Here is a 25,307-nt window from a genome sequence, read left to right on the forward strand (position 1 = left end):
TAAAAGTAAAGTTATTTCTTTGCTTTAATCATTGGGCATAAATGTAAATATATATAAACAATTTAAAATACATTTTTCTCTCTGTATAAGAGTGCCTTCTGCTGTGTTTCTGTTATAGAGGTTTTAAAAATAGAAAAAAATATATATACACCAGATATACTAAAATTAACATCAATTGTAAGTAGCGGAAGTAGCGCGAGAAAAGTCTTATTTTCAAGGAAAAAGCCGTAATGTAAAATTAATTAAAGACAACCCCAGACTAATACCAATCTTCCACCCAAAACTATTGGGCGGGGAATGATATCCCAAAAACTTTAATTTTGCAAATTGAAGCTTCGAAAAGAAAAATAGAAATAAACAACAAGTCACCTTCATGAAGGGTAAGCCAAGGGGGCAGCAAATAAAGGCGTTGATTATCGTCGAGCAAAATGAAAACTTTTCCTGCGCAAATTAAATTAAAATCAAAGTAAAGTGTGGCTCGAGTTTGAGGAGAGTGTGTGGGCGTGTTCCTCGGAGGGGCGGTAACTTTTACCCAACTAAAAACAGAACGAAAAACTTGAGAGCCAAGTTAGCGGATAGCAAAAAAATAAAAATGAAAGTTGAGTTCTCGAAAACGTAGATACCCTCATGTGAGTTTCATATAATGAAATTAGATTGATTTTTATATATTTATTTTAAAATTATTTATATTGTTTTACATTTCCCTTTAATAATTAAATTGGAATGGCGTAGTATTGTTATTATACCTGTTAAAAAATATAGAGACTAAAGAGTATTTCCCTGGAGCACAGAATGTTAAGTAAGAAAGGACCACTAATGATGCTGCCCGGCAACCTATAATTATAAAGGACAACTTGACTTAGAAAAAAGTTAACATTTTCGTTTTACCGCCAGCCATTTAATTAAAGCTAAAAGGAAATACCTGACATATGGCCAGAATTGAAAGGAAACCAACCGGGCCTGACAATTAAAATTAAATTCATTTCCCCTTGTCACTTGACGAAGGATCCCTGCTGTCTATTACAGACAGGACTTCTCTTTGTTTGTCGAGTATCGGATTGAGTGCTACTGTTGCCAGCTAAATGGGAATTGAAATAAAGGCACAGCATTGATATTTGCGCAATAAAGCTACCCAAGTTATCATGCTGTGATTCATTAAATATATAACAGAGAGTTAATTCTAAACTTACTAAGCTGGACAAGTTAACATACATAACATAACATACAGAACATACTTTCACTTTCTTTCCCTCTCCGCTTTTACCCTATATTTTAGCTCTTTGTTTCTTTTTGTATACAACAACTGCAGAGTTCTTCGTAAAGAATATCATGAAAATGGCGCTATGACACGCTGCGTATACGTAATCTGATCCCTTTGCTAAGACAATTGACGACTTGACCCCTTTTTGCTTTTTCTACATTCTTTTATCCCGCGATTCCGAATTTAAATCAAGCTAAGCAATAGGCGTAGTCACGTGCCCAGATTGGGAGGACAATTAGGGTGGCTCACCAATGTAGAAGATGTATTTTACTTCTCTAAGCCAATTCCTTTTTCTTACAAATTTTTAATATTTAAGAGCTGGCATCAAAACAAATTTACGGGAGTGTATAAGAAATCACTAAGAAAAAGCGCCAAAATTTATTCCAAATTTTTTATTATATTTTTTCAATGCATTTTATGTAATGTTATTCATACTTTAAGATATCTTTTTTGTGAATTAAGAAATCCTAGTGATTGCAAAGTATTTATTTATATACTTAATGGTAGTAGAGCAGTAGTAGCCTGCGATTTTTGGTTCTAGTATTTCAAATATACTTTTAACAAATGTTTATGTTTATTAACGGCAGCGTGTAAAACACGAAGGATGCTTCGATCTCGGCACTGACACATTAAAATTGGTGATCAACTTACTCAAGAACTATACTACACTAAAATAGCCGACTAAAAGGTCCACCCTAATACTGGTACACCTGTCTCGCTCGCACCTTCGTGTGTGCCTGCCTACATGCACATTCATTTGCTTTGAAGTGCAGTTAGCGTCATGTCAAAAACAGCTGTGGGGCTGAAATTACTGTTTTTGTGCTTACTTCTTATGTAGTTGTTGTTGTTGTTTGTGCTGGTTGTTGTTGTTGTCATTAGAATCACGACGTCGACGTGACGTTAGGCGTTAGCTTTCGCTGCCAGCGGCAGACGTCGCGTGTTATTGCCCGGTGATTTATGCATTTTAACTGTTTTTCCATTACGTTTTCATGCAGCAGCTGCTGTTTGTTGTTGTTGTTGTTCTTGTTGTTGTTGTTTGTGTTGCCTAATAAATTGTCTACAATTGTTCATTGTACATTGTTCGCAATTGCTGTTGTTGCAGTTATTGTTACCGTCGTTGGTGCAGTAAAGTCATATAATTAGCATTAACTGCAGTTGCCTTTTCACATTGGCCCTCCCTGACGTCTTAACAACATGCTTGCAACCATTGAAAAATATTCCTAGATTAAAAAAATATAGGTTACGCCAAAAGAGCCCGACTATTATTAGTACTTTACAAATCTATGTATTTAAATACATTCTACAAGACATATCTATCAGAAAATCATTCCCTAATAGAGTCAATGAGAACGGTAGTAATGCATATTGAAATTGATTCTAAACTGTAAGAAAATAAACCCTTTACAAGCAAGAGGAAGTTCTTGTCAGTTACCACTAGAAAAAGATTATAGTACTACATAATTCGGCGACCAAAAGCTTTGATTCATATACTACATGTACTATATGTTGGGAACGACCAAAACATCAGAAACATACATACTTATATAAATATTGATCACAATTTCAATTGAATGTAATGTACTAAGTCAGAGTGTATTACGAAGTGTTTATGTTAAAGGGAATATATTGTCTAAACTTTATTTATTACGTTTAGTTTGAGTTTACTAAAAACCTAACAACTCACTTATAGTTGGACTACTACTAGTCCAAATAATAATGAAAAAAATTTTTAAAAGTATCAACGCCATTTTGTGTAAAGGGGTTCATGCCGAGTTGAGGAAAACATTTATTTTTTTATATAAATCTGATCTACATATGTACATATATATATTTTCGATGCAGTTAAAAAGTTATAGCGCTAAGAAGCATTTCTCTTCATAGCAGCCTACTCAAGCACTAAATTACATATTTTAGCAATTTTATTTCCTTTTTATTTTCATCTGGCTGTTAAGATAACTAAAAATTTAATTAACCGATCGCCTTTGAAATTATAGGGCATGTTAAGCACAGGTGTTGCTATTACAAGTAGTAAAATAATTGGAAAAGGCCCCATAAACAAAATTTATTTTTGGAAAACTTTACTACGGTCTTTAGCCAAACACACACAGATTGTTAGATGACATTTTGATTCTAAATTACCAAGTTTGACGTAATTGTTGTAGCCAGCGGACATTGTTTATCATACAGTACTTCATTGCGCTACAATTATGTACATCAATTATAAATGTTCTGAAATGATACTAAATATATGATAAAGAGCTATCTTTTCATCACCCTGAAAAAAATAAATCCCAAAAATCAGTTTGTACAACGGCTTTAATACGGCATAGAACTATTTCTTCTTCCCAAATTTGTAGTCACCCATAAAAGTATGCTATGAAGCCACTGTGAATGTCGTTGAGCATACCGAGTTTCTAATCTCAGTGGTGTAGTGTGTGTTGACTTCATAGTAATCATTTCTGGGGACTTTAAAAATATACAAAAACAATAAAACAAAGCTAAACAATAAAAAAACGTTAATTTAATTTGAGAAATGGAACAGAAATGGGATGCACACGCCGCGCAGGCTTCCGCCTTTTTTATGAAATCCAGCACCGGAGTCACTTGCCGCGTTCTAGCCACCTCGGACATCGATCTGTGGCAGACCTCGGAGGCCTTCTTCACCTTGATCACATACCTAAACGACCTCAGCACCGAGATCCAGGGAGTCCTTGGCACAGCCGACTTTCCCGTAAGCGAAAACATACGTCGTTTGACGACCATTTTTGACAAACTGGACGCAATAATCAACACGAGTCCGCCGGCTCCCCAAGTCGTCGATACCTTGGCCAGTGCTTCGCTGGATCTGGGGAACAAAGGCTACCGGCGGTTTTCACGGAGCATGCATAGGGATATCTACCAGATACTGGAGGGAGCGCTGCCAACGACGAAGTGCCGCTACGTGAACGAGCTGGGACACTACCTGTCGGGGGCCTTTGGCAGCGCCACAAAGATCGAGTACGGGACGGGGCACGAGATGAGCTTCCTGTTCTTCATGTGCGGCCTGTTCGAGGCGAAGATTTTGCGCCGGAGTGTGGATCTGGCCTCCTCCGGCTTGATCCTGTTCGATCGGTATCTGAAGTTCGTGCGCCGGATGCAGGTCACCTACTCGGTGGTGTCGGCGAACAGCCAAGGAGCCTATGCCTTGGACAAGTTTCAGTTCGTGCCGTACATCTGGGGAGCCGCTCAACTGTGCTACAACGCTCCGTTCTCCCCCCAGAAAATGCTCGACAAGGATACCATGGAGCAGTACAAGGAGTACATGCTGATCGACTGTGTGCGTCATGTGGCAGAAACAGAAGTTGGCCCCTTTGCCCGCCACTCCAGTCAGCTCTGGAGCCTGGCGGCCCTGTCCTCATGGACGAAGATCCATCGCGGTCTTATGTTCATGTACATGGAGGACATCCTTCTGGACTTTGATGTGCTAAGTACACTGGGCTTCGGTGAACTGATGTCCTTCGAGAAGGCAAAATCTGGCCGACAGCTGGGACATGCCCGCCTGGGAGTAATGTCCCCACTGAGCTGCCAACAGTCCTCCTCAAGTTCGAAGATTGACTTGGCCGCAGCGGATAATGTCTACAGCGATGCCCTGTCCAACAGCGGATTGTCCATGGGCAGTGCCTGCTCATCGCTCAGCGGCGTCAATATCCACCTGCCCACTTGGATAGAAGAGGAGTCGCCCAATTAGCAATAGTTGTATCCAGTTTTGTGAACAACAAATTAAATTATGTTCTGTCTGCCGCAACGTCGTCTTAAAGTTTTATTTCAGTATTTCAGTTTGGAATAATATTGGCATTGGCTGTTGTAGGATCGATCGGTAAATGGTAAGGAAAATCTAAAACTCTAAATGCAAAAAAATATTTTTTTGTATTTTAGTGTTTTGTAAAATAAATTCCCATACGTGTAAAATAAAGAGAAGTACCTAAGACGAAGGAAAACCATAATGAAGCCGATCTATTAACGAATATTCAAACTAGATCTTTGGAAGTAAAGCTGTGGAATCTAGTTAATAAATTTACAGAAAAAACGTAACCTGTGCCACATTAATATTTAAATTAAGTTTCTTTAAAATTTCCAAGCTACTATTTGTATTATTTCTTTATTTTTATTAACTTTTTGACTGATGATTTAATAATGTGACTTAGCCATGCTCATTATTAACTTTAAAAATCTTACTTATTTTTTTATAAAGTAGTTTAGTTATTTTATTGTTTTCATCTTCCATAGGTTGTACTACATGCTTGCCATGTATATATGTATATATGCTTAAACAAAAAATGTTTATTTTTAATTACGAAATACCCCAAGTGATGGCCAGGATATTCAGTTTTTCGTTAGCAGTTATCCCCTCGCGTCCTGGGACAATTTATGTATGTCAGCTGCATACATTTCCGTGGACGACATCTGCGACATGGCAACGATGTCAGGAGACCGGCCGACATGAGTCCAAAGATCAGCAGACCACAAAACCGGGTTCCATCAAATGCAAAACACCAGCCAACTGGAATCGAGTGGGTTTAAGCTGGGTGGCTCGTGGTCTTGGTCTTGGGGGCAAAGCTCTGGCTGTGAGTGCCCCAGGAATACAGCGTATATGCAGCGTGGGCCACAGGAGGAGCACTCGAGAGCAGCGAGGATGAAGTGCGAAGAGTCGGTTCAAGTGACTCGGCCGAAAGCGGATTACCACCGCGACTTGAGTGACTTCCCCAAGCAGGCGATGGCGGCAAAAACACCCGAAGTGGCAACAATTCAAGCAGCCGCAAAGGCGAAATGAGAAAATGGGAAAATGGAAATGAAAATGAAAATGAAAATGAAACAAGCGGTGTATTGATTTTTCCCTTAACCCAACTCCCGGGCGCTGTGACGTCAATGGAGCAGCACGCGCCAACATCGCGGGTCGGCAAAAGCGGTTGGAAAATCGTTGGCAGTGGGAGGAGTGGGAGTGGAGGCCTGCCACCTGAAATCCTTGTCAGGCCTCATTCGTGTGATTCAAATTAATCAAAGAAACGAGTATCCCAGGTGGGGGGATGGACATTCTTTCCATTGTTGCGGGATGAAAAGTCACCCATTCAGAATAAATATGTGTTCGTTCGGTTTAATGTTTGGCCAAGTGCTCGTAAAACCTGATTTAAAAGCGAAATGAAGCTTGCGAAAGTGAAATGTAAACGATAATTTAGGCTTATGTGTTTTTCCAAATACAAGTCGAATAGCTAAGGTTGAGTATTCTTGACTGTCACATACCCTGTTTGCAAAACTCGGTGCATATTCATTTGAATGAAAGAGTTGTTTTTACGAGACACCCATCTTAGACCATCTTAGACGAGTCCGAGGTCAAATTATATAGAAGCTCAAATATACATTTTCAACATGTATTACGATTTTAGTAAGACGAGTAAAACTCCAAAAAATAAAAGCTATTGAGCCATCGAATGAGTACAAAACTCATCAATCTGATGTCTTATATATTGCAAAAGAAATCCAAAACTCAGATGAACAAGTTATTTGGCCAGACACTGGTATTCCGTTGAAAAGGCAGCAGAGATGTCATAAAACCAGGGATAAACACAAACTTGCATGACGTCGTTACCACCACTGATATGATGGCATTTTCTTTTCGCTTTTCTTTGCAGTGGGCGTGGCGAGCCCATTCGTCCAGCCATCCAAGAAGCTTGTTATAATTTTCATGCGCTATTTAACATAATAAAGCAATAAGCTGCCACACAACACTGAAGAATGAAAGAAGAGCGAGAAGCGTCGGCAAACATTTTTATTTATGCCATTCTGCCTGCCCTGTCCCCTTCGTTCTGGGTGCGTGTTTGTTTTGTGTCAACTTAAATGCAAAAGAACACAGAGGGAAACTAACTATAATAAACAAATGTGCAGGCTTAAGTAAATATTTAAACAAGAAAATATGAAGCGAATTACGGTCCGCTCCGGGCCACGAGTAGTGGCTGTTCCGCAGAGTACGGATGCTAAGTGGATTACCCAGAGTGTGGATAAAATGTCACAGGACTTGAACTAATGGTTCCTGAAACTGATATCCGCTAAGGATAAATACTGGGCGACACCGCCATGTTGGGTTCCAACTGGATGACGTTATGTTCACTTAGATTCTGAGCACACTTCTTGTTTCCAGCAATAAATACACTGATTTTGTAATGAATAATTCACTTTTCGGTTAAAAAAGTTTAGCGCACTTTTAAAAGTCATATTTGTTTTTTTATATAAGCTAAAATAGTTTCATCTACCGTAACTTATAGATCATAATTATTTTGTGATGTTATTATTTTAGCAAGAGACTATATGCGATAGTTAAGACACTCTTGTAAAGATCGTGTTAACAAAAGCTCTTAAAAGCCTGTCTACTGGTCCACAATGTATGTTCTATGAGTTCGAAGATCCGTTGAGACTGCTACATATTTTGTTGGTTGGTTCTATTTTATAAGCCCTTGTGCCCTTGGGTGTCGAATATAACTATTTACTAGTGAAGATATTAAGAAATAAAATATGATTTCTTGTCTCTATTCTTTGTGCTCTACCTACTATACTATACTAAATTTAGTATTCAGAAACTCCAGAATAAATACTAAGAAGATAAGTATTACCGAAAAACACAAGATGTTTGTAAGCGCGTTATAATGATTCCAATTGGTATTTAAAATATAACCCAATATATATATTTATTTTCTTTGGATAATGCTAAACTGAGCAAGGACATGAACACTCTCTCTCTCTCTGGTCATGAGGCTATATTCAATGAGAATCAACAAGGATTGCTAGCGGCTGATGCGACTGCCCTCCGGAAAGATCCTCTGGGGCATCGACACTGGCACGTAGAAGGGATTCGTTTTAATGCGAGAACGGCCACCTGAGCTGTGAAAAAGGACACACACGTAGAAGGAAACCAAAAAGGATAATTAAAGGGCGCTCCTGGGCTTTGCATTTCAAACAGTGCGTCTCAGTAGTGTAAATGTTCATTGAATACATATACATAAAGCCACTGTTATCCTGTTATTCTAAATAGCTTTCAAAGCTCCAAAAGTTAATACTTTACACTTTAGTTAAATAACAGATGTTTTATAAAATCCTTAATTTTTGTTAAGCATAAAGAAGACATTAATGTGTTTAGTTTATTTCTTTAAAATGTTTAAATTAAGTTTATATAAAACCCTCTTCTGGTAAATTGACACTAAATGTAAATTTGGTTAGAATTAAGATATTAAATGTCTTATTTAATGTTAAAAGATTAATATTTATCAAGGACTTAAAAAATACAATTGCAATCCAGCTGAGAAAAGGTTGCATATATATCCAGATACACGTATGAATGGCAACTTGATGCTATTTCTCTAACCGTAGTGTGCGACAGATTGTCCTTAGGATAACCCCTCGGGGAGAAAGGACCCTCGACACACGCGCAGACCGCTGATGACTGGCTAATTGCGGACTTTGCTAAAATTAATTTCCCAGCTTCTAATAATATCACCCAAAGGAACGGGTTGTGGGGAAAAAGTGGAAATGTGGAAGGGCGGGAAATACTTGTTGTTGCACGTGTTTAACGCGGCGTATGCGTAATCTGCTTGGGTTACACCTGGCAGACGGTGAGATATGGGAGATATCCACGCAGTTGTTGTTTTCATTTGGCATTAGGCATCCGTATTTTGTCATTGGTTACCTCAACAGTATCTATAGGGCTACGTCTAATCGCCGTAATTATCTTTTATGAAGAACAAACTTACTAATTAAATTTCATTCGCTATTTGGGCAGGCTCTCACTTGGCACATAATTGATTTAGCCAGCCGTAATAATTGCAAATTGCTTTTAATTGTTTTCGCCAGAGGCGGACAAAGTGTGAGTGCCGACGACACTAGAAGCCCGTAATGTGCGATATGTGTGGTACTCGGTTTATTGCATATCGCATTTGATTGGATTAACAAGAAAGGTTTTGGTCGTGTGCGGGAGATTCCGAAGGACTTAAAAGCCAATCAAATTCAATATCTCCATTGCTATGTAGTTCATAGTTATGTTGCTGATTTAATCAATGAAATTGCAATTGATTTTGGTAAAAAGCTAGGATTAAAGAGTGCATGCATTCATCAAATCGTACCATTCGTGAAATACGTTGGTGTTTTAAATGTGCCAAAATGAAAAATAATATCAAATAGCTAAATGTGTTAAATGTCATTCAATAGTTATATCCAGGGTATATCATTTTGTCAGTAGTAAGCAATGTTAGTAAAGACATATTTCTAATCCTTAAAGTATTTATATTTAGATCAACATCAACAGACATGTCAGTCTTATACGTTTTAAGGCAAACGTGTCTATCAGAATGCAATTTGTTCTTGCAAATATATTATATGCAAATTGTATATGTTATGGGAACTGTTTAACTTAACCTAACACTAGATAATGTCATACGTACATTCAAAACTGCCTTAGGAGGTAGTTATTTGCATTTTTAAAGTTGCTACCTTATAAAGATATTTTCATTTAACTGCTTAATTTTCTAATTTTTATGAAAAAAAAGTACGTTTTGTGCTTCCAATTGATACGCTTTATCAGAAGCATGTGTGACTGATTTTGTATAAAAATGTATTTTTTATACGATTTTCGTAATTTAAGGTTACTACCTCAAAGTTGTGTGAAAAATAATTGGTGCAAAATCGGCTTAATTCTATATACATACTTATATGGAAATTCTCTGGTGTCGAATACTACATTCGTACATGTGCCAAGAATTTAATTTAATTTTACAAAATTTGAAACTTATAGCTCTTGGTTGGCACTATAATTGGTGCTAAGATCGATTTTGTGCCCTTGTTCGTTTTCAAGATATTCATTTAAATGTATTGCATTCGCACGCGAATGCAGAAATTCTATTTGCAAGAAACCAGTTTAAGCTCTGATTTCAGAGAAGCGTGACTAAAGATCGTAATGCAATAAATTTTAATGAATTATGCAATTAATTATCTTAATAATGTATTTTGATAGACTTTAAAATATTAAGTATTTATTTTTTAAATTCAATATTAGTCCAGGTCGCACGCGACATTTTAGAAACCGATAATTTAAATTAAAACTGTACGAATATTGGTCGCATATGTTCTTTGGCACTTTATGTTGACTCTTTGCATTCTCTGTGAGATATAAGAAAGCAAAAGTCAAATGCCTTTTTTTAAGAGATTGGCATCAAAACAAAACATGACTTTTTTAATGACTTGTTTTTTATAAAAATAACATAAATTCCGTTTACGCGTGTTTGACATCGATTAATTAAATTTTTTTTTAGAAAATGAAATTAGTTTTTATTCGTTTTTAAGAACTTTTAATTTTTTTTGCCGGTGGAGAATTGCCCATTTTCCAAATTTCCACACCTAAAGTAATGCTTATATTCTTTTAATTAAATCAGAGTGACCCATAAGACTTAGTCTAAACATAAGTCTATTAATAATCCTTGGAAATATATTTACCTTGGTGTAGCTCTCTGTGGACCTGATGTCGTTTATGGTCCATGGCAGCATGGAGGCGGAATAGCGCGGATCGACGGACGCACTGCCGCGATAAGTGAGCGAGACCAGACGCGTTTTCATCTCGTCTGTCACCTTTTTTCGAACGGAAGTGTTTATTTGTTCGATTTTATTCACTACCGTGTACAATATCTGTACGATAAACCGTTAAAATTGTTGGCCAAATTGAGTTACGGGCCATTTATTGACTTTGCATTTTATTTGCTGTTTCGCAAATAGCTTTTTAATTGTGTATATTGTGTGTGTGTGTGTGTTTTTTTTTTTGTTTTTTTTTTTTTGTAGCGTGCTGTAGTAAAGAATCGAAATCAATATTTTGTGGACACGCGGCGAGGTTTTCGCATTCCCTGCCAGCGAAGCGGGAGTTGCTGGTGGAATGCGGAGTTGCGGAGTTCGTGAGCTGAATGAGTCACCCAAAAAAAAAAAAGCAGGCGGAAAGGAAAGACAGCCCTTGAAGCGGACAATGACCACCTGACTGCGCCTTCTGCTGAAAAGGATCTAGTGGTGTTTTCCGTCCAAAGGAAGGCATCCGAGAAATTACTATCAATATTGATTTTTTTGCGCAGCCGTCTTTGTTTTTTCACATATTTATGCACACACATTCGCGCACAGGCCGCGCTCGCTACAATGAATCAACAACAATAGGCGTTACTTTATGGTTAATGCCAATCAATGGGCCAATTCTTGAATAAGGTTCTTATGCAATCAGCAAAGTTGTTCGTTCAGATGACAATTTGAGAATTTATGTATTTGAAAAAAGATTCTCTGCTAAAGTTTTTAAGGCTAATGTCTACCATAATTCATAGTAATTTGTATATCAACATGGAACATTATTTCTCATTTTTCTAAAATATGTAAAATTCAGAAGTTAAGTATAAAAATTATTTAACAATTGAAAAATAGCAATATGTTTGTTTAGAATTTAGAATTTATTCAGAATGTTCACTGCTTAGAGCGTGCACTGTAAACATTTTTCCTTTTAGCATTAGGAAAAACATCGGTGAAGAGGGTGGAATAGAGGGGAGGAGGAGGAGGATGAGGATGAGGATGCAGACGAGCAACCACCAGACCAAGTAAGCAACAACACAAGACGACGAGCCACCCCAATGAAGGAATTTACTTTTGCATAAACTTTTTGCTTTTTACTTTTTACTTTCTACTTTCCTAAGGTTTCCGCCTCCCCTCGCCAAACAGACACAAACACACACTTAGCCACGGACCAACACACACGGATAGTTCGACACAACGTGTGAGTTCTGCTCTTCTTTATTTTGGAATTTTTGCAACCGAAAACACGTTGAAATGCCACCAAATTCCGCTGAACACTGACACTCGCGCTTAAATCGCGACAGCACTGTATTTCTCTATGTAGAGTCCTTCGTCCTGGCGCCCGATTGATTGCGTTTGCTGCGCACGCGCGTGCCCTCCAACGAAACGGGCCATAATCAAACGAGCTATTGTCCACATTTCTTGCACCAGCGGGATTATTTGTCCGGATTAATGTATGTGCCGGCCAAGTTTTGTGCTTTGGGGCGAAAGCAAGGTGAGTTCAAAACAAATGCACAATTTTCAAATTGTTTACAGGCGATATAACGCAGTGTGGCCGTTGCGGAGAAAACTGAAAAATACCAGAGTCGCAGAGAATGCACTAACCAGCTGGAAAACAGCTGTCAGATCAAAAGCGTCACTCCCAAATATTGTTTTTATTTGAATTTTAGCGTATTCCCTAAAAGATCGATGGCGAAAAAATGTCTCTGCAGTTCTGACGAAACTTTTGAAGAGTTATGTGAATATTTTTTGGTGCCATTCTGACTTTTTGCCATTCAAAATTATAAATTGCGAAAACGTAAAACTTTATTGAAGCCTGAAAGGCGTCGAAGGAAATAGATGGATCTCTGTGAAAAGAAGCCGAAATCTTTTTGTATACGAACTGTCACTGACCATTTTCGGATCGATCAAGCAATTTTGATTTCGAGTAATTAAAAAATTTAAAAAGCAAACAGAAAACTTTTTTCTTTATAGATCTTACTTTATAATTTATTTTCATTTATTTATAGAATAGCACCCGAAAAAATTTCAAATACGAGTGTTCTTTTTCCAGAGTTCCACTTCCCGGTGTAATTCATCAACATTGCTATTTTGGGCGTGGGGTCACACTGAAAGGTTGTTGTCCAGGGAAGTCTGCAAGTCTCCAATTCTTGGGGCGGGAAGTGTGATGTTTTTTATATGTATTCCTTAAATTTTTTAAAAATAAAACTATAAAATGTGTTGTATCTCTAAAAAAAAAGGTGACTGGGGGCTACGACACCCATAAATTTTAATTATTTTTCCCAATGCCTTTCCTAATGTTATTAATTCTAAAATTTTATATTAATATATTAATTAATTTATATGTTTTCAATTAATTGTTTCTGTGTATCTAAGGGAAACTCTACACAAAATTCAGGTTGCAAAACCTCAGGTTGCGTCAGATTTTATTGGCAATACATATATTAAAATGAAAAAGTGGCAAGGAATTTGAAATTAATTATTTATTTTTAGCTTACAATGAGCAATGCTCCGAAGAGTGCTAGAGGCACCCAAAATATTTTAAAAATAAAGTTAAAGTAAAAACTTAAACCTAAGAACTCAAAATTGCACCAATCAAATTCGGATAAATGTACATACATAGGACAAACTAAAAGAAATTAAAAAAGTCTTATAGTCCTTATAGCCTATAAAGAACCTGTTTGAGGGAAGGTAGATAAATCTTGTGGCAACATAATATTAGCAGAAAAATGTAAAGCTCTTTCAATAAAAGGGCCATTAAAAAAAGTAGCACAGCTATTCTTCCGCCAAACTCAAGTCAGATTTGAGTGGAAGTGGAAGCACTCTGAAATTTTTTAAAACGAGAAAAAAGCTTGGAAGTTACATATGTACATATTTAACAAATTAATCAAAAACATAAAACTGTGCTTACCAGAGTAAAGTCACAGAACTTCAGGCATTCTCCCATATTATGGAATCCATAACTGTAGTACGGATTGATTTAAATGAGAAGACTCCGATGCAGTTCTTGAGGAACGAGTCGATAAAATCCTGATGGAGTTTCAGCATGTTATCAACTTTATTTAGCACCTACATTTTCTGTATAAATATGAGCCAGTTGGGATAAATCGTTTTGATCATCATGTTATACTCCAGATTTTGAATGGCGTTCATATGTACACCTCTGCGGCCTGGGACTAAAACTTTTTAATAAAACTGAATAAGATTGGGTAGTAGAATAAAGTAAAATATCATCTTGCAATGCTCCATGCTCCATGTGCTTGAAGTTGTAGCACTGGTCAATGACGAGGTAGTTAAGCTCCAGGTACACAGGCCACTTCACCTAACAGGAAAAAGCCAAACCCTCGATCACACTGAGTCCAGGCGATTTTATCAAAGTATTTCACAAACAACGAAGGAGTAGGGAAGAGTATACCGATTTTTTCAATTGCCATCAGCTGGTTGCAATTTACCCGTTCATTATCTTACAAGATGAACCCTTGCTGGGCATTCCGCTGGCATTCACTAGGCAAAACTGCAATCATCGGGTCCGGAGCCGAGTTAAATTCGTTTTATAAATGTTATGAGCTTTATTAAAACATAAATAATCGAATTAACAGCTAAGTTGGAAACAATTCATGTGCTTGTTGTAATGGCAAAATGTGGAGACATGCGGGAATGATGACAATTGTTAAATTTGATTACCTAATACTTGGTTCCCGTCTTTTCTGTTCTCTCATATGAGTGAGTAAAGTCTGCGCAGCTTTAGCCCATGGCATCCTTCATGCAGAGTTTATCCATTAGATCTGTGTAGAATCCGTTGAAGTTGATGCGGTTGACGAGATTCATAAAACGGTCGGCCGTGTTCTCTTTGGCTACAATGTTAATCTTCTTCAAAAACGAAATTAGTATTCCGGTAAACTCGAGATCGAATCGCTTCACCCGCTCCGAAAACGTATCAGTTGGATCCAGTGAGGTCTCCAGCTAGGAGGATGATTCGGAAAACAAATGTTAGTCAAAGTTATAAATAGAAATTATACAAATAATACAATAAATAATACGATAATATTATAAAGCTAAACACAATCAACGCAAATTTTCTAAATCCTTGCACAATAATCTACGTTTGGTCTGTATTTCAAGGGTAATTCTATGACTCTATGAAAGTGATACATAAATACTATTTGGCGTACTTCATTTCGTGCAATTATTGATACCTTCAATGAAATAAAGAATAAATAAATAAAACAAAACCATACAAAATAAAAATGTTATTTAAGAGGAACTGGCAGCCGTACTGAAACCTCAAACAACAACTAAAGCGGAAAAGGCAAGCACAAGCCCATAATACCTGTGGCCGGTGCAAACACTCAGGATCAGATTCGTCGGAGCTATCGTCGCTGCTATCACATACCATCGACTTGAGCTCGGCGTCCAGAAAAAATCGCTGCGAGCGCTGCATTACAAGGGCCAAGGAAATAGATATGTTTATGGAATTGGGTTCAGATTCAGAGTTGGTAATGGTGGCAGGCGGGGCGAGTGGTAAAGATTTTGAGTGTGCAACAGCAGAGCAAAGAACAAGACAGAAAAAAAGAATATAGTATATATGTACAAGAGAAGCACACGTTGCTGACAGCTCGATAATCCAACCACCAGTTCTGCCGGGGCTCACCTGGATGAAGTCACAGAACTTTAGGCATATCTTGCATAACTTGAATATGGCTCGATTAAGATGGGAGGACTCCGATAGCATGCAGTTCTTGAGGCACGAATCGATAAAGTCCTGATGCAACTGCAATACGTTGTCAACGTTTTCAACCGCCTGCATTTTTTCTATAAATATGTGCCAGTTGGGCTCAATAATTTCGATCATCATGTAATACTCCAGATTTTGAATGGCGTTCATCATGCGCTGACGGAGCGTAAATGCCGACCTGTACAGCTCTGCAGCCTGTGGCGAGAATTTTTTGGCAATGGAGTTCTCCTTCCAAATCCTGAATAGGTGAGAATAAGTCAAGAAACCGAATAAGATTGGATATTAGAATACGGATTGCTCGCGTCTCAATACTTACTTGCAAAGCTGACGCTCCACGTGCTTGCAGTAGAATAATTGGCGGAACAGCATCTGGTACTGAGCGATGGCGAGATGATTAAGCACCAGCGACACAGGCCACTTCACCTCGTAGGAAAAAGCAAAGCACTCGAGGCCTGTCAGGTCCAAACGATCCTGCATCTGCCAGTACTCCTCCTTCTTGTCTATTATCTTGGACATTTGAGTGACCAAATCGTAGGGAAGCAGCTCGCAGTGTAAATGGTCCTTGTAGGGATCGTCGCGGGCGGATGAGATGCGCAACGTGAGGCCCAGAAGGTTCTCCAGTGTCATGGGCAGCACTAAGTCCACGTTCTTGGACAGCTCATCCTCGCAGGCGTCCATAAATTGCATGGTAAAGTCACCCTGATTAAGAAGCAAATAGCGCTTAACCGACTGCAGGTGGCCCATTAGATCGTTCTCCGCCAGCAGCACATCCAGTAGCATGCGGGCGGCAAAGTAGTATGCTTCGTTTATAACGGATACGTGCTTCTCGCTGGTCGGATCGAATTCGAGGTGCATCTGCTGGGTAGGCATCACCCTTTTGCCACACTGCCGAACTACGTTCAAGTACTTGCCGGTGCGTAGGATTTTGTCAGAGTATTTCTCAAGGAAAGAGGGGATGTGGTCGCGCCTCAGGGTATACCGCTTTTCCCAATAACCGTCCGAATAGTGCCTCGGCAGCTGGTCACAATGGACACCTTCATAATCTTCGACGAGAAACTCCTGCTGGCGGTCAACGATCACACCCTTCTGGATCCATAGCTGCAGCATCCGCATATACGGCTCGGCCGCCTTGCGCATCAGCCCAATAATTACTTCTTGTGCTTCGCGATCTCCCTCCAGCCGCTTGATACGCCCGTGCAGATGCGTTAGCACAGCGGCTCCCCGCAACTCACCCTCCTGCAAGCCAATCAGCGTCGTCCAGATCTCCTCCATCACCCAAGCCGTTGGCTGCATGTAGTAGACAAGCTTCTGCATCGTCAACTCATTCCTTTGCAGTTCCTCCTCCGCCTGCATGAGTAGAAGCTAGAGTGTGGAAGAAGAAGCGTGACCAGTTTTGCAGCAATGTTTTACCAGTATTCTAGTAGTCCACTTACGTAAAAGTCGTGGCTAATATCCGATAGTGCAGCGTTCAACGCATTAATCACCTGCCCCTGACCGTCCATGTCAGCGATCATCCTCTGGATGCCCACGAAGTGCGAGGCTAGCGGTATGATTTGCCTAATAAGCTCCGCCAGCGAACGGTCTACATGATTGTGAATGGCGAATTCCGTTTTATACCTAGCCAGACCACCGGATGGATCAGGCGGTATGGGCACGATGAACGGCACCCGAATACCCGTGAAGCAATACAGCAGCTGAGTGAGCATCTCGGTCTCCTGGCTTTCAATCGGCATCGCTGCAATCTCCGGGTCCGGAGCCGTGTTCTCGTCTACGTTGTAAAAGTCCCATAGACTGTGTGTTCGACTCTCTTCTGAAATACCTGTGGGAGTCGTAGCGGACAGCGGATTTACTATGGTCTTTTGACTGCTGCTTTTGAGTGACTTTTCGCTGGAGGGTGGGCGAAAGGTGCTCAAGGATCTGTTTGATGCGCCAAGCAGCAGGCGCTCCTTCATCTGGAAGAACACAAAAGCTGAGAAGTCAAGGACGACAGCACTGGCCATCCACTTACCAAGCTCAAATCGCCGCGCTCTCGGTCCTCCTCGCTATTTCCTTGGCTGCGACCCAACGGCAAGGGACGTGCAACGAAGAGTTCACCGGCGGCATTAGCATCAGAGTCCGCGGACTTTCGATTAATTACTGGCGTCGACGTGGGAAGGCTCAGCGAATCATGCGACACCTCCGCCAGGCTTGCCCTAGCAGCCGAGGATACTGCGATAGAGGATTTGCTCTGCAGGGGCGAGGTGATAGTAGTCATCTCGCTGTTCTTTAGACTAGAGCGCGGTGAAAGACCGTCTTCGGAGTATCGCTTGACAAACACGAGGAGTGCGTACATGGGATCCTTGCTGCGAAGGGAGACGGAAATCTGCGTGTTGGAGCTAGGCAGTAAAAACAGGAATCAGCGCACTCACCTCCTCAGGACCTGCTTGACCTCGGCGGCTACCTCGTCGCAGTTGGGCCGTTTTCTGCTTATGGTCGTCAGTATGTCAACAAGCTCATCAACAGACAGGCGCTTATCGTCCGTGGCACGAAACTCGCGAAGGATGCTGTCCGACGTGTACGGCGCCCTGGCAAAAGCAAAAACTCAAGTTAGACGCGGGAATTCGCATTGATCAAATCGGAGCGCGCAGCAGACAGACGTATACTGTGTGCAGTCGGCGTCGATGCAGCTGTGCACTCGGTACCCTTTAATGCACTCACTCGGACTCGGAGATCAGATCGCTGAGCACCTTGCGGGTCAGATCGCCTTTACTCATCGCGCCGTATATAAATTGTTGTTGCGTCTGCTGAAAACAACGGTGCAATTTACAGTTTAGCGCTTCGGGTTCGAGCAAAATCGAATCTGCCTGAGTGATTGTCAAACAAAAGATGACACTATCGGTATAATTTCAAAGTGTCACGAACAATGGTAACATTTCTCTCTGTTCCGTTACTGTTAATTTTTCAGTTTGCGAAAATTAAAAATTGCATGAGCATATATTCGCTTATTTTCAGCAAAACTACTAGATTGTTAACTCACCCAGAGTGATTTAATGCACGACGACAGGCAAGCAAACTAGACTAATAAAATTAAAAAAAAAATTTAAGAAAAATACCGAATGCAAAGATCAACTCTTTTCAGTCTTTTTTATCCGCTGCTAAATATGTTATAAGTTGAATGATTTTCTTTTATTTAATTGCGGTGTAAAGAGCGCCGAACACAATTTTAAAGCAGTCAAGAGACGTTCGGTAACGAAAAAACAGAATTCAAGAAATTAAATTGGCTTAATATCGGCAACTGAAAACTTGCGTTTCCATACAAATTTGGTCTTTCGATATTTTAAGCAACCCCGAGGTCAATAAAACGACTAAAACCAAGTTTGAAGACAGAGTTCGTTTTGGATTGCTAAAATAAATACAGTTTATATAGGGGGAACAAATTAACGGGCAACTTTTTTGAATATTTCTCATCGCCGATATTTTATGTCAATGAATGATAAGAGCAAAATCAAAATAATATCAAATTAAATAAAATAGTCTTTATTCGTATATTTTATTCTTGCCCTCCCAATCAGTTCCTTCGAATATTTAAAATATACAGGAGATTCAAATCCAGGTGTTTGAAGGAGTATATAAGATTTTGATAGTTTAATTTTTGTTATTTTTTGGGATTTGCTCATTTCTTATTATTTGAATGGACCGGCGAAAAAGTTAATTCAATTTCTAAGCTAGAAGACTTTTTCATGCACTGTCATACCCGCATGATTAGGGACACTCATCACCAATTTATCGGTGTTTGTTATTTTAAACCACCTCTAAACAATCGAAACAATCGACTTACTCCCAGCTCTACTTATCCCCCATTCAAATCAAAAAAACGCGTCGATCAACAGGTGGGCTCTCCAGGTGCGTTCCCGTTTCCCCTCTCTTCGCTCATCAATTGGCGCCCTAGGAAAAAGACAAGGCAAAAAGATATCGTGTGTGGCTTGACTTTCACTACGGGTCAATCCGAGATCCCAAGCTCCGCTAGCTTGTTCGTTGGCTTGACTTGCCTTTAATTAATGCGCTTCGCACGCGTTGTCGCTGTTGTTTTAGCTTCAATCTTAGTCTCTGACGTTTGGCTATACAGCAGAGCTGTCGAGCAACAACCAACCCGTCTTAGCCGTGTTTACGATTTTCTGCAGATCGGGCTGTGCGAGCTGTGCGAGCTGTGAGCTGTAGCTTCGTGTTTTCGCCAACTTCTTTTCGTTAATTTCTCACCCAGAAAACAAAGTCGCAGCTCTGAAAAAGACCGTAAAAGAGCAAAGCTATGAAAAAATATGGCCATAGATAAAAACGGCCAAGAAGGAGAGCAGCTCGCAGGCGACATTGTGCGATGTACCGTTAGTGCGCGAGTGACTCTGTTTAAGCATAATTTAAATAATGGGGAAATCCGTACTCGTAATTGATTTAAGTAGCGCGGTGCAACATTTGCATAATTTTCCCTGGAAGCCTGGAAAATTCGCTCTTCCATGGCAGCAACAAGTGCCATTTCGTCTGTGTGTTTGTGTGTGTACGTTTGATGGCTGTGTGGTGCATCGGGTGCACGCGTGCGCATGTGTGTGTTCGTGTTGTGAACTTAAATGGACAAGTTAGAATCCACATTCCACAACAATGGCCAAGAAGGAAAAACGGCCGCTGATCTATTAGTTTCTGGGCAAATTTCAAAATAATTGCACTGTGCAACTGTGCAAATTGATGTGGAGAGAGCATTATATTTGTAATTTGCTGCGCAGCATCTGATGCGTCCATATACATAGTACATACAGTTGTGGTCAAGTGATTAGTTGAAAACAAATGCAAATTTTCTAATTAAATCTATAGATATATCCAAATATTTGAATAATCCAAATTCTTTTTTATTTTGGTATTATGTTAAAAACTATTTTGACAAGAAATGTGTATTTACATATGTTTGTATACCTATTACCCACACATTTACAATTGGCATTTGATGTCAAGCTGCGCTTATTATTGTTGTTTTTGTTGTCGCCGCGTTGAACTAATTCTATAACCTTAATTAGCATAACAATGAAGCATAAAAACAACAACGAAAATAGCATATGAACCATCTTTAAGCGTAGATGAAGAAGCCAGAAGAATTAGAACGGGTTAAAGTTGAACTCAGGAATGAAGAGAAGAAAAGAGGCGAAGATACGAAAGAATAACCTAGACAAGGCATTAGCAATTACAGGAAATTGAAAAATACAAATCCGGTATTACCTCCCCGATTAATTTAAAAAGTGTGGAATGCCGGCTTCCTCCAAAGATCAGAAGAAATCATGCTGAGACTTAATTAATTGCTTGTGTGTAGTATAACCTTGGAAAGAAAAGGTCCCTTGTTTTTTGGGTCAATGAAAGCTTGACAAAGTTTGCAGTCATGTCAAAATACAAAAAAAAAAAACCTTTAATATAGTTATAAATACGAAACTTTTCCATTAAGTGCGGAAAGTGTATTAATTGTCATAGATATTAAGTGGAGTGTTTAGTATAAATTAATAGACAGTGTGCGCTTCAAAAACAGTTTTCGTTACAAATTTAAACTTAGAAATGTTTCGAACTTTAAAAATCCTATAAAAGCCATCATAAAGTAAAAAAAAACGGAAAAATTGATTCTAATATGAATTTCTTTTTGGAAACAAATGAAAACACGATAATAAATTAGTAAAATATAGAGAAAAGTAGAAGATTGATATTAATAATTCACTTCAACTTGTTATTTAATAAGTTTTCTAATTCATTTGAAACACCCACGTTTATTAATTCAATTTAAATGTCAATCTAGTTCAAATTTAACTCTGACCCAATTTAATATTCAACTTTTATTACACTTTCGAGGGGGAATCCGAAGTCTGCGTTCTATTTTTGGAACCGCTACTAACTAATTTGGGTACAAAGCGCATAACTCATCTGCAGAACAATTGGATTTAACGTCTCGCCATTGTTTGGTCAAATATATTAACACTCCACATGCTGCGAGATCTTAGCCCACGTAGACCACGCCGCCGCCCACGGAACCGCAGAGAGCAGGCCAGCGAGAAACTGTAAACAGAGGAAAGGCTAGAACACTTTTCAAAGAATTCATAAGCACGCGCTAATGCGAATACTAATGCCAGGCACTGGCCGATCTGACCACGACCACTGCTCAAAACCAAGTCCAAGAATATCAGGCGAGACCCCTTCTACCTGTCGCCCCTGCCCCCCCTGTCCCCCTCTGTCTCTCGTGTGCGTGAGGTGTGTGGAAGCACCTGTTGTCGGACAACGTAACCGTGCGTGTGTTTGGGTTGCGTCTTATTAGAAGCCGCATTCGGCTATCCCCGGGCCAAGTCGGGAAAAATGAGAAAAACACAAAAATCGTACAAAAAAGAAACTGCGCTGAAAACCGGTTGATGTGAATGTGAAAATGAAAGAAAACCTTTACAGTAAAGCTTCTACGTTGAACTGAGTTGAACTTTGAAAGTCAAATTTAAATATGTTAATTAAATCATTCTAATTAAAAACTTCGAGCGTTAAGTTAACTGGTTAAATATAGGACCAAGTTATCCAAGATCCCTTAACATAACTCTCATTACGAAACAGAATGTTTTTAGTATAGATATATTTTCCTTGGCCTTGTCAGAAACTATTAAATAATACTGTTTATATTTGTATTGATTTATAAACACAAGTAAGGGCTCAGCCTCAGAGGCTCAAATGCCACATTTAATAGGATGTTAAATACTTTTGTGGTGGGAAAATTAAAAACGTAAATATTAACTTATTTGCATTTGTATGCGTGCTTCGTTCAGTTTAAAGAGGCCTGACTGTAATATTTATTTGTATCCCAAGCTTGAGATGTCGCTGAAGAGTTGGTTTTTCTTTTTCTGTTCCACAGTTCGAATTTGGTGAAATCAATGCGTAGAAAGTGAATCGCAAGGCTTACGCAAAAGTCGGCGGAAAAGTGAAAAGCTGCGGAAAAGTGGACTTACCAAAAAAATAAATAAAAAAAGCAAATATATTTGGATACGGAGTTCGCGATTGCGTTTTCGACTGCGATCTACCTGCTGCCTTAATCGCGTGCCTCTGCAACTGCAATCAGCTGACCGGAGGCGGAGCGAGAGCTGGAACGCACACCTGGGCGAACGTCGGCGCCCACCTGCCGGCTTAGATGCGTCTAATCCAAACGGCAACCGGCGGAGCTGCTGCGACCGTTCTGCAGTCGCACTCCCAGTCGCAGTACAACTACACCAACATGCGTGAAGATGATATCGAGCTGGCCATTAAAGTGGTAAGTTGCCCAGCCGGCTACGTGCATCTTCTCCATTAGGAATGATGAATGACTGGAGCGAGTGAATGGCACTGGCACCTGAGAGATCAGATCTGGATTGGATTCGTCATGGATGATGCTAATGGCGAAACTGCACGGATTTAGATTCTAGTTCAATTAGGGTTTTTCCTGTTGCTTCTAATAGCTTTGTGCGATTGCTTCAAAGGCATTCCACATACTTATCCATAAATGTCTTTTGTCGAAGTAAAATTGTAATGCACTTCACAATTATAGATTAACTGAATAAGTTGCCCGTTTTTAAGTATCCAATAGAACTGAATTTTTCCTGACTAACTAGATATCTTGATATCAACCTAAGAGGGCATCTAAAAAATAAATTATTGAATTCAGCGTATATTTTTTCCACAAACAATGAACGCCAACTTATGGTATAATCAAAAGATTAAATTTCCTAAGATGTCACGCTAAGTTTCTCTACACCTTTGGTTTGTAACTTAAAATCTTTATTTTACCAGCTACTAATTCTCCCCTTGCATTTGTTCACAGGTCATTGTGGGAAATGGCGGCGTGGGCAAGTCGTCGATGATTCAGCGTTATTGCAAGGGTATATTCACCAAGGATTACAAAAAGACGATCGGTGTGGATTTCTTGGAACGACAGATCGAGATCGACGGTGAGGATGTGCGCATTATGCTGTGGGATACCGCCGGACAGGAGGAGTTCGACTGCATCACCAAGGCCTACTATAGGGGGGCCCAGGCTTCCGTGCTGGTCTTCTCCACGACAGATCGAGCTTCGTTCGAGGCGATCAAGGACTGGAAGCGCAAGGTGGAGAACGAATGCAATGAGATACCCACAGTGATTGTCCAAAACAAGATAGATTTGATCGAGCAGGCTGTGGTCACTGCTGACGAGGTAGAGACACTGGCCAAAATGCTGAACTGCCGCCTGATACGCACCTCCGTCAAGGAGGACATCAATGTGGCGTCCGTTTTCCGCTACCTGGCCACCAAGTGCCATCAGCTGATGACGCAGAGCTATGAGCAGGCCGCCGGAAACCAGCAAAACTCCAGCCATCCGCCCTACAGCAGCAGTACGCCGACAATCAGCGCCTTCAGTCCAACCTTCACCAAGTCCAGTAGCGGCACAATTGTGCTTCGCCCGGCCAAAAAGGGCCATGGATCCAGCGTGGCCCGGAAGCGCAAAATAGTGCTAAAAAAATGCGGTATTTTGTGAGGAGCATAGTCAACGGATCAGGTGGATGGATGGAAGCGACAGTGATGGCAAATTAATAACTGGAGCATATTTAACGCCTAATTATTTTGGAGCCTAATAAAGTCGTAGCCGGGGTGGCCAGTCAACCGTTGGATGCAACCACAGCCATTCACTAGTCGTGCACAGACTCCAACTCCGCGTGATGTGGTTCAGACATGCTTTCGGAGCCAGCAAAAATAATCAGAGAGAGGCAGCTAAGTGGATCTTCGAAGTGGACTACGACGAAGTGGGGATACTCTTGCACCGAGAGAAGCTTAATATATATTTTTATCTATATATATCAGATAAAATAATGTTTACCATTCTCATTTAGGGCAAAGACTGTTGTCGGGCCGGTTCCGATTTAAATATTCTCAAAGCATTTTCTCAAAATGGATTTACAGTGTACATTTAACACACTAAGTCGTGGTTTGTTTTATTTATGTATATGATAAATAATATTCATATAGACAATGAAATGAATCAAAATCACTCGTTAATAATATTGTTCTTAATTTGAATCCCAAATATTTGGGAACAAGATTTTTTTCCAATAGCCAAAACCTGTTGATATTCTTCTTTTATGATAGTGCAGCTTGATTTGTATTTTTTGTTTACAATACTCATTAAAATCTTATTTCAAACACTTCCAAATAAGTATTCAAAAGACTTTCACTCCCAACAAGAGATTCCGAGAAGCCAAAACAGTGGCAAGAGTCGATGGACTATTTACAAGCACTAGCTTCTTAAGTAAATTGGCCTAATTAGATATAGATGTGAAATTAAAGTTGCCCGCTTTTGTATAACGGAGACTGATGCTTCAGAGTTGGCTTTTAATCGAATGTATATGTACAGATATATAACTATGTGGTTGTGCGGGCCTAAGCTTGCCCAACGAAGCACAAATTAAAAGGCTAATTTATCACGCTAACCAAAACCCAGCAGATATCCATGTGAAATCCCTTCGCCATTTTGCTTTTGGACAAATGTGCAATTAATTATTCAGCTAACGTATATAATTATTCACTGCTTGCGAGAGTCATGTCAAAGTGCAATTTGACTTGATTCCAACTACATAAAACAATGTTCATGATCTATGCGAAGCGAAATGATCAGAAGGATACGAAAGAACTATCATGCTTCTGAGATACATTCAAAAAGGT

The 25,307-nt window shown here is 39.6% G+C and overlaps 4 protein-coding genes and 1 long non-coding RNA gene across 11 annotated transcripts in view; 3 read left to right on the forward strand and 2 right to left on the reverse strand.

Annotated features, from left to right (window-relative positions):
• Nucleotides 1–12,451, reverse strand: part of plx (PTB_TBC1D1_like and TBC domain-containing protein plx) — a 33,039-nt gene extending 20,588 nt beyond the window's left edge. For 2 of the 5 annotated variants that reach the window (XM_086830067.1, XM_020957027.2), the window contains exon 1: nt 10,772–11,998. In XM_086830067.1, coding sequence (XP_086686193.1) covers nt 10,772–10,891 — 120 coding nt within the window. In that variant the 5' untranslated portion in view covers nt 10,892–11,998. Of the gene's footprint in view, nt 1–10,771; nt 11,999–12,033 lie in introns of those variants that run through there. The other 3 variants (XM_086830065.1, XM_086830066.1, XM_086830068.1) reach the window with 3 other exon arrangements.
• LOC110187626 (serine/threonine-protein phosphatase 2A activator) lies at nt 1,150–5,045 on the forward strand. Its single transcript, XM_086830086.1, has one exon. The coding sequence runs from the start codon at nt 3,795–3,797 to the stop codon at nt 4,986–4,988; it is 1,194 nt and encodes a 397-aa protein (XP_086686212.1). The 5' UTR covers nt 1,150–3,794; the 3' UTR covers nt 4,989–5,045.
• Nucleotides 11,761–12,419, forward strand: LOC147644152 (uncharacterized). Its single transcript, XR_015271023.1, has 2 exons — nt 11,761–11,898; nt 11,995–12,419. It is a non-coding gene; the product is annotated as an uncharacterized LOC147644152 (long non-coding RNA).
• Nucleotides 12,452–14,422: 1,971 nt separating the features above from the next.
• Nucleotides 14,423–18,496, reverse strand: Grip84 (Gamma-tubulin ring protein 84). Of its 2 annotated transcripts, XM_020957049.2 has the most exons (8): nt 18,306–18,496; nt 18,017–18,172; nt 17,617–17,950; nt 17,042–17,560; nt 15,925–16,970; nt 15,525–15,846; nt 15,204–15,308; nt 14,423–14,836 (listed from the first exon to the last, which is right to left on the reverse strand). In XM_020957049.2, exons 1-8 carry the CDS (start codon nt 18,359–18,361, stop codon nt 14,618–14,620), a joined length of 2,757 nt encoding a protein of 918 aa, XP_020812708.1. In that variant the 5' UTR covers nt 18,362–18,496; the 3' UTR covers nt 14,423–14,617. The 2 variants fall into 2 exon arrangements, with proteins under 2 accessions (XP_020812708.1, XP_020812709.1); XM_020957050.2 differs by lacking the exon at nt 15,204–15,308 and having other exon boundaries at nt 18,306–18,495.
• Nucleotides 18,497–19,367: 871 nt separating this feature from the next.
• Nucleotides 19,368–24,342, forward strand: Rab23 (RAS oncogene family member Rab23). Of its 2 annotated transcripts, none has more exons than XM_020957225.2 (3): nt 19,368–19,490; nt 22,498–22,890; nt 23,437–24,342. In XM_020957225.2, exons 2-3 carry the CDS (start codon nt 22,771–22,773, stop codon nt 24,124–24,126), a joined length of 810 nt encoding a protein of 269 aa, XP_020812884.2. In that variant the 5' UTR covers nt 19,368–19,490; nt 22,498–22,770; the 3' UTR covers nt 24,127–24,342. The 2 variants fall into 2 exon arrangements, with proteins under 2 accessions (XP_020812884.2, XP_086686215.1); XM_086830089.1 differs by having other exon boundaries at nt 19,386–19,477.
• Nucleotides 24,343–25,307: the final 965 nt, after the last annotated feature.

The sequence above is a fragment of the Drosophila serrata genome, unplaced genomic scaffold (genome assembly GCF_035046125.1).
Source record: "Drosophila serrata isolate PLE 108 unplaced genomic scaffold, ASM3504612v1 contig_228, whole genome shotgun sequence".
Taxonomy (NCBI): Eukaryota; Metazoa; Arthropoda; class Insecta; order Diptera; family Drosophilidae; genus Drosophila; species Drosophila serrata.

Coding starts and splice junctions, on each gene's coding strand:
- Grip84 (XM_020957049.2), bottom strand. CDS start 18,361: ATGAGTAAAGGCGATCTGACCCGCAAGGTGCTCAGCGATCTGATCTCC. Junction 17,951..18,016: donor GTCAAGCAGGTCCTGAGGAG/GTGAGTGCGCTG, acceptor CTCCCTTCGCAG/CAAGGATCCCATGTACGCAC. Junction 16,971..17,041: donor ATATTAGCCACGACTTTTAC/GTAAGTGGACTA, acceptor TCCACACTCTAG/CTTCTACTCATGCAGGCGGA.
- LOC110187626 (XM_086830086.1), top strand. CDS start 3,795: ATGGAACAGAAATGGGATGCACACGCCGCGCAGGCTTCCGCCTTTTTT.
- Rab23 (XM_020957225.2), top strand. CDS start 22,771: ATGCGTCTAATCCAAACGGCAACCGGCGGAGCTGCTGCGACCGTTCTG. Junction 22,891..23,436: donor TCGAGCTGGCCATTAAAGTG/GTAAGTTGCCCA, acceptor ATTTGTTCACAG/GTCATTGTGGGAAATGGCGG.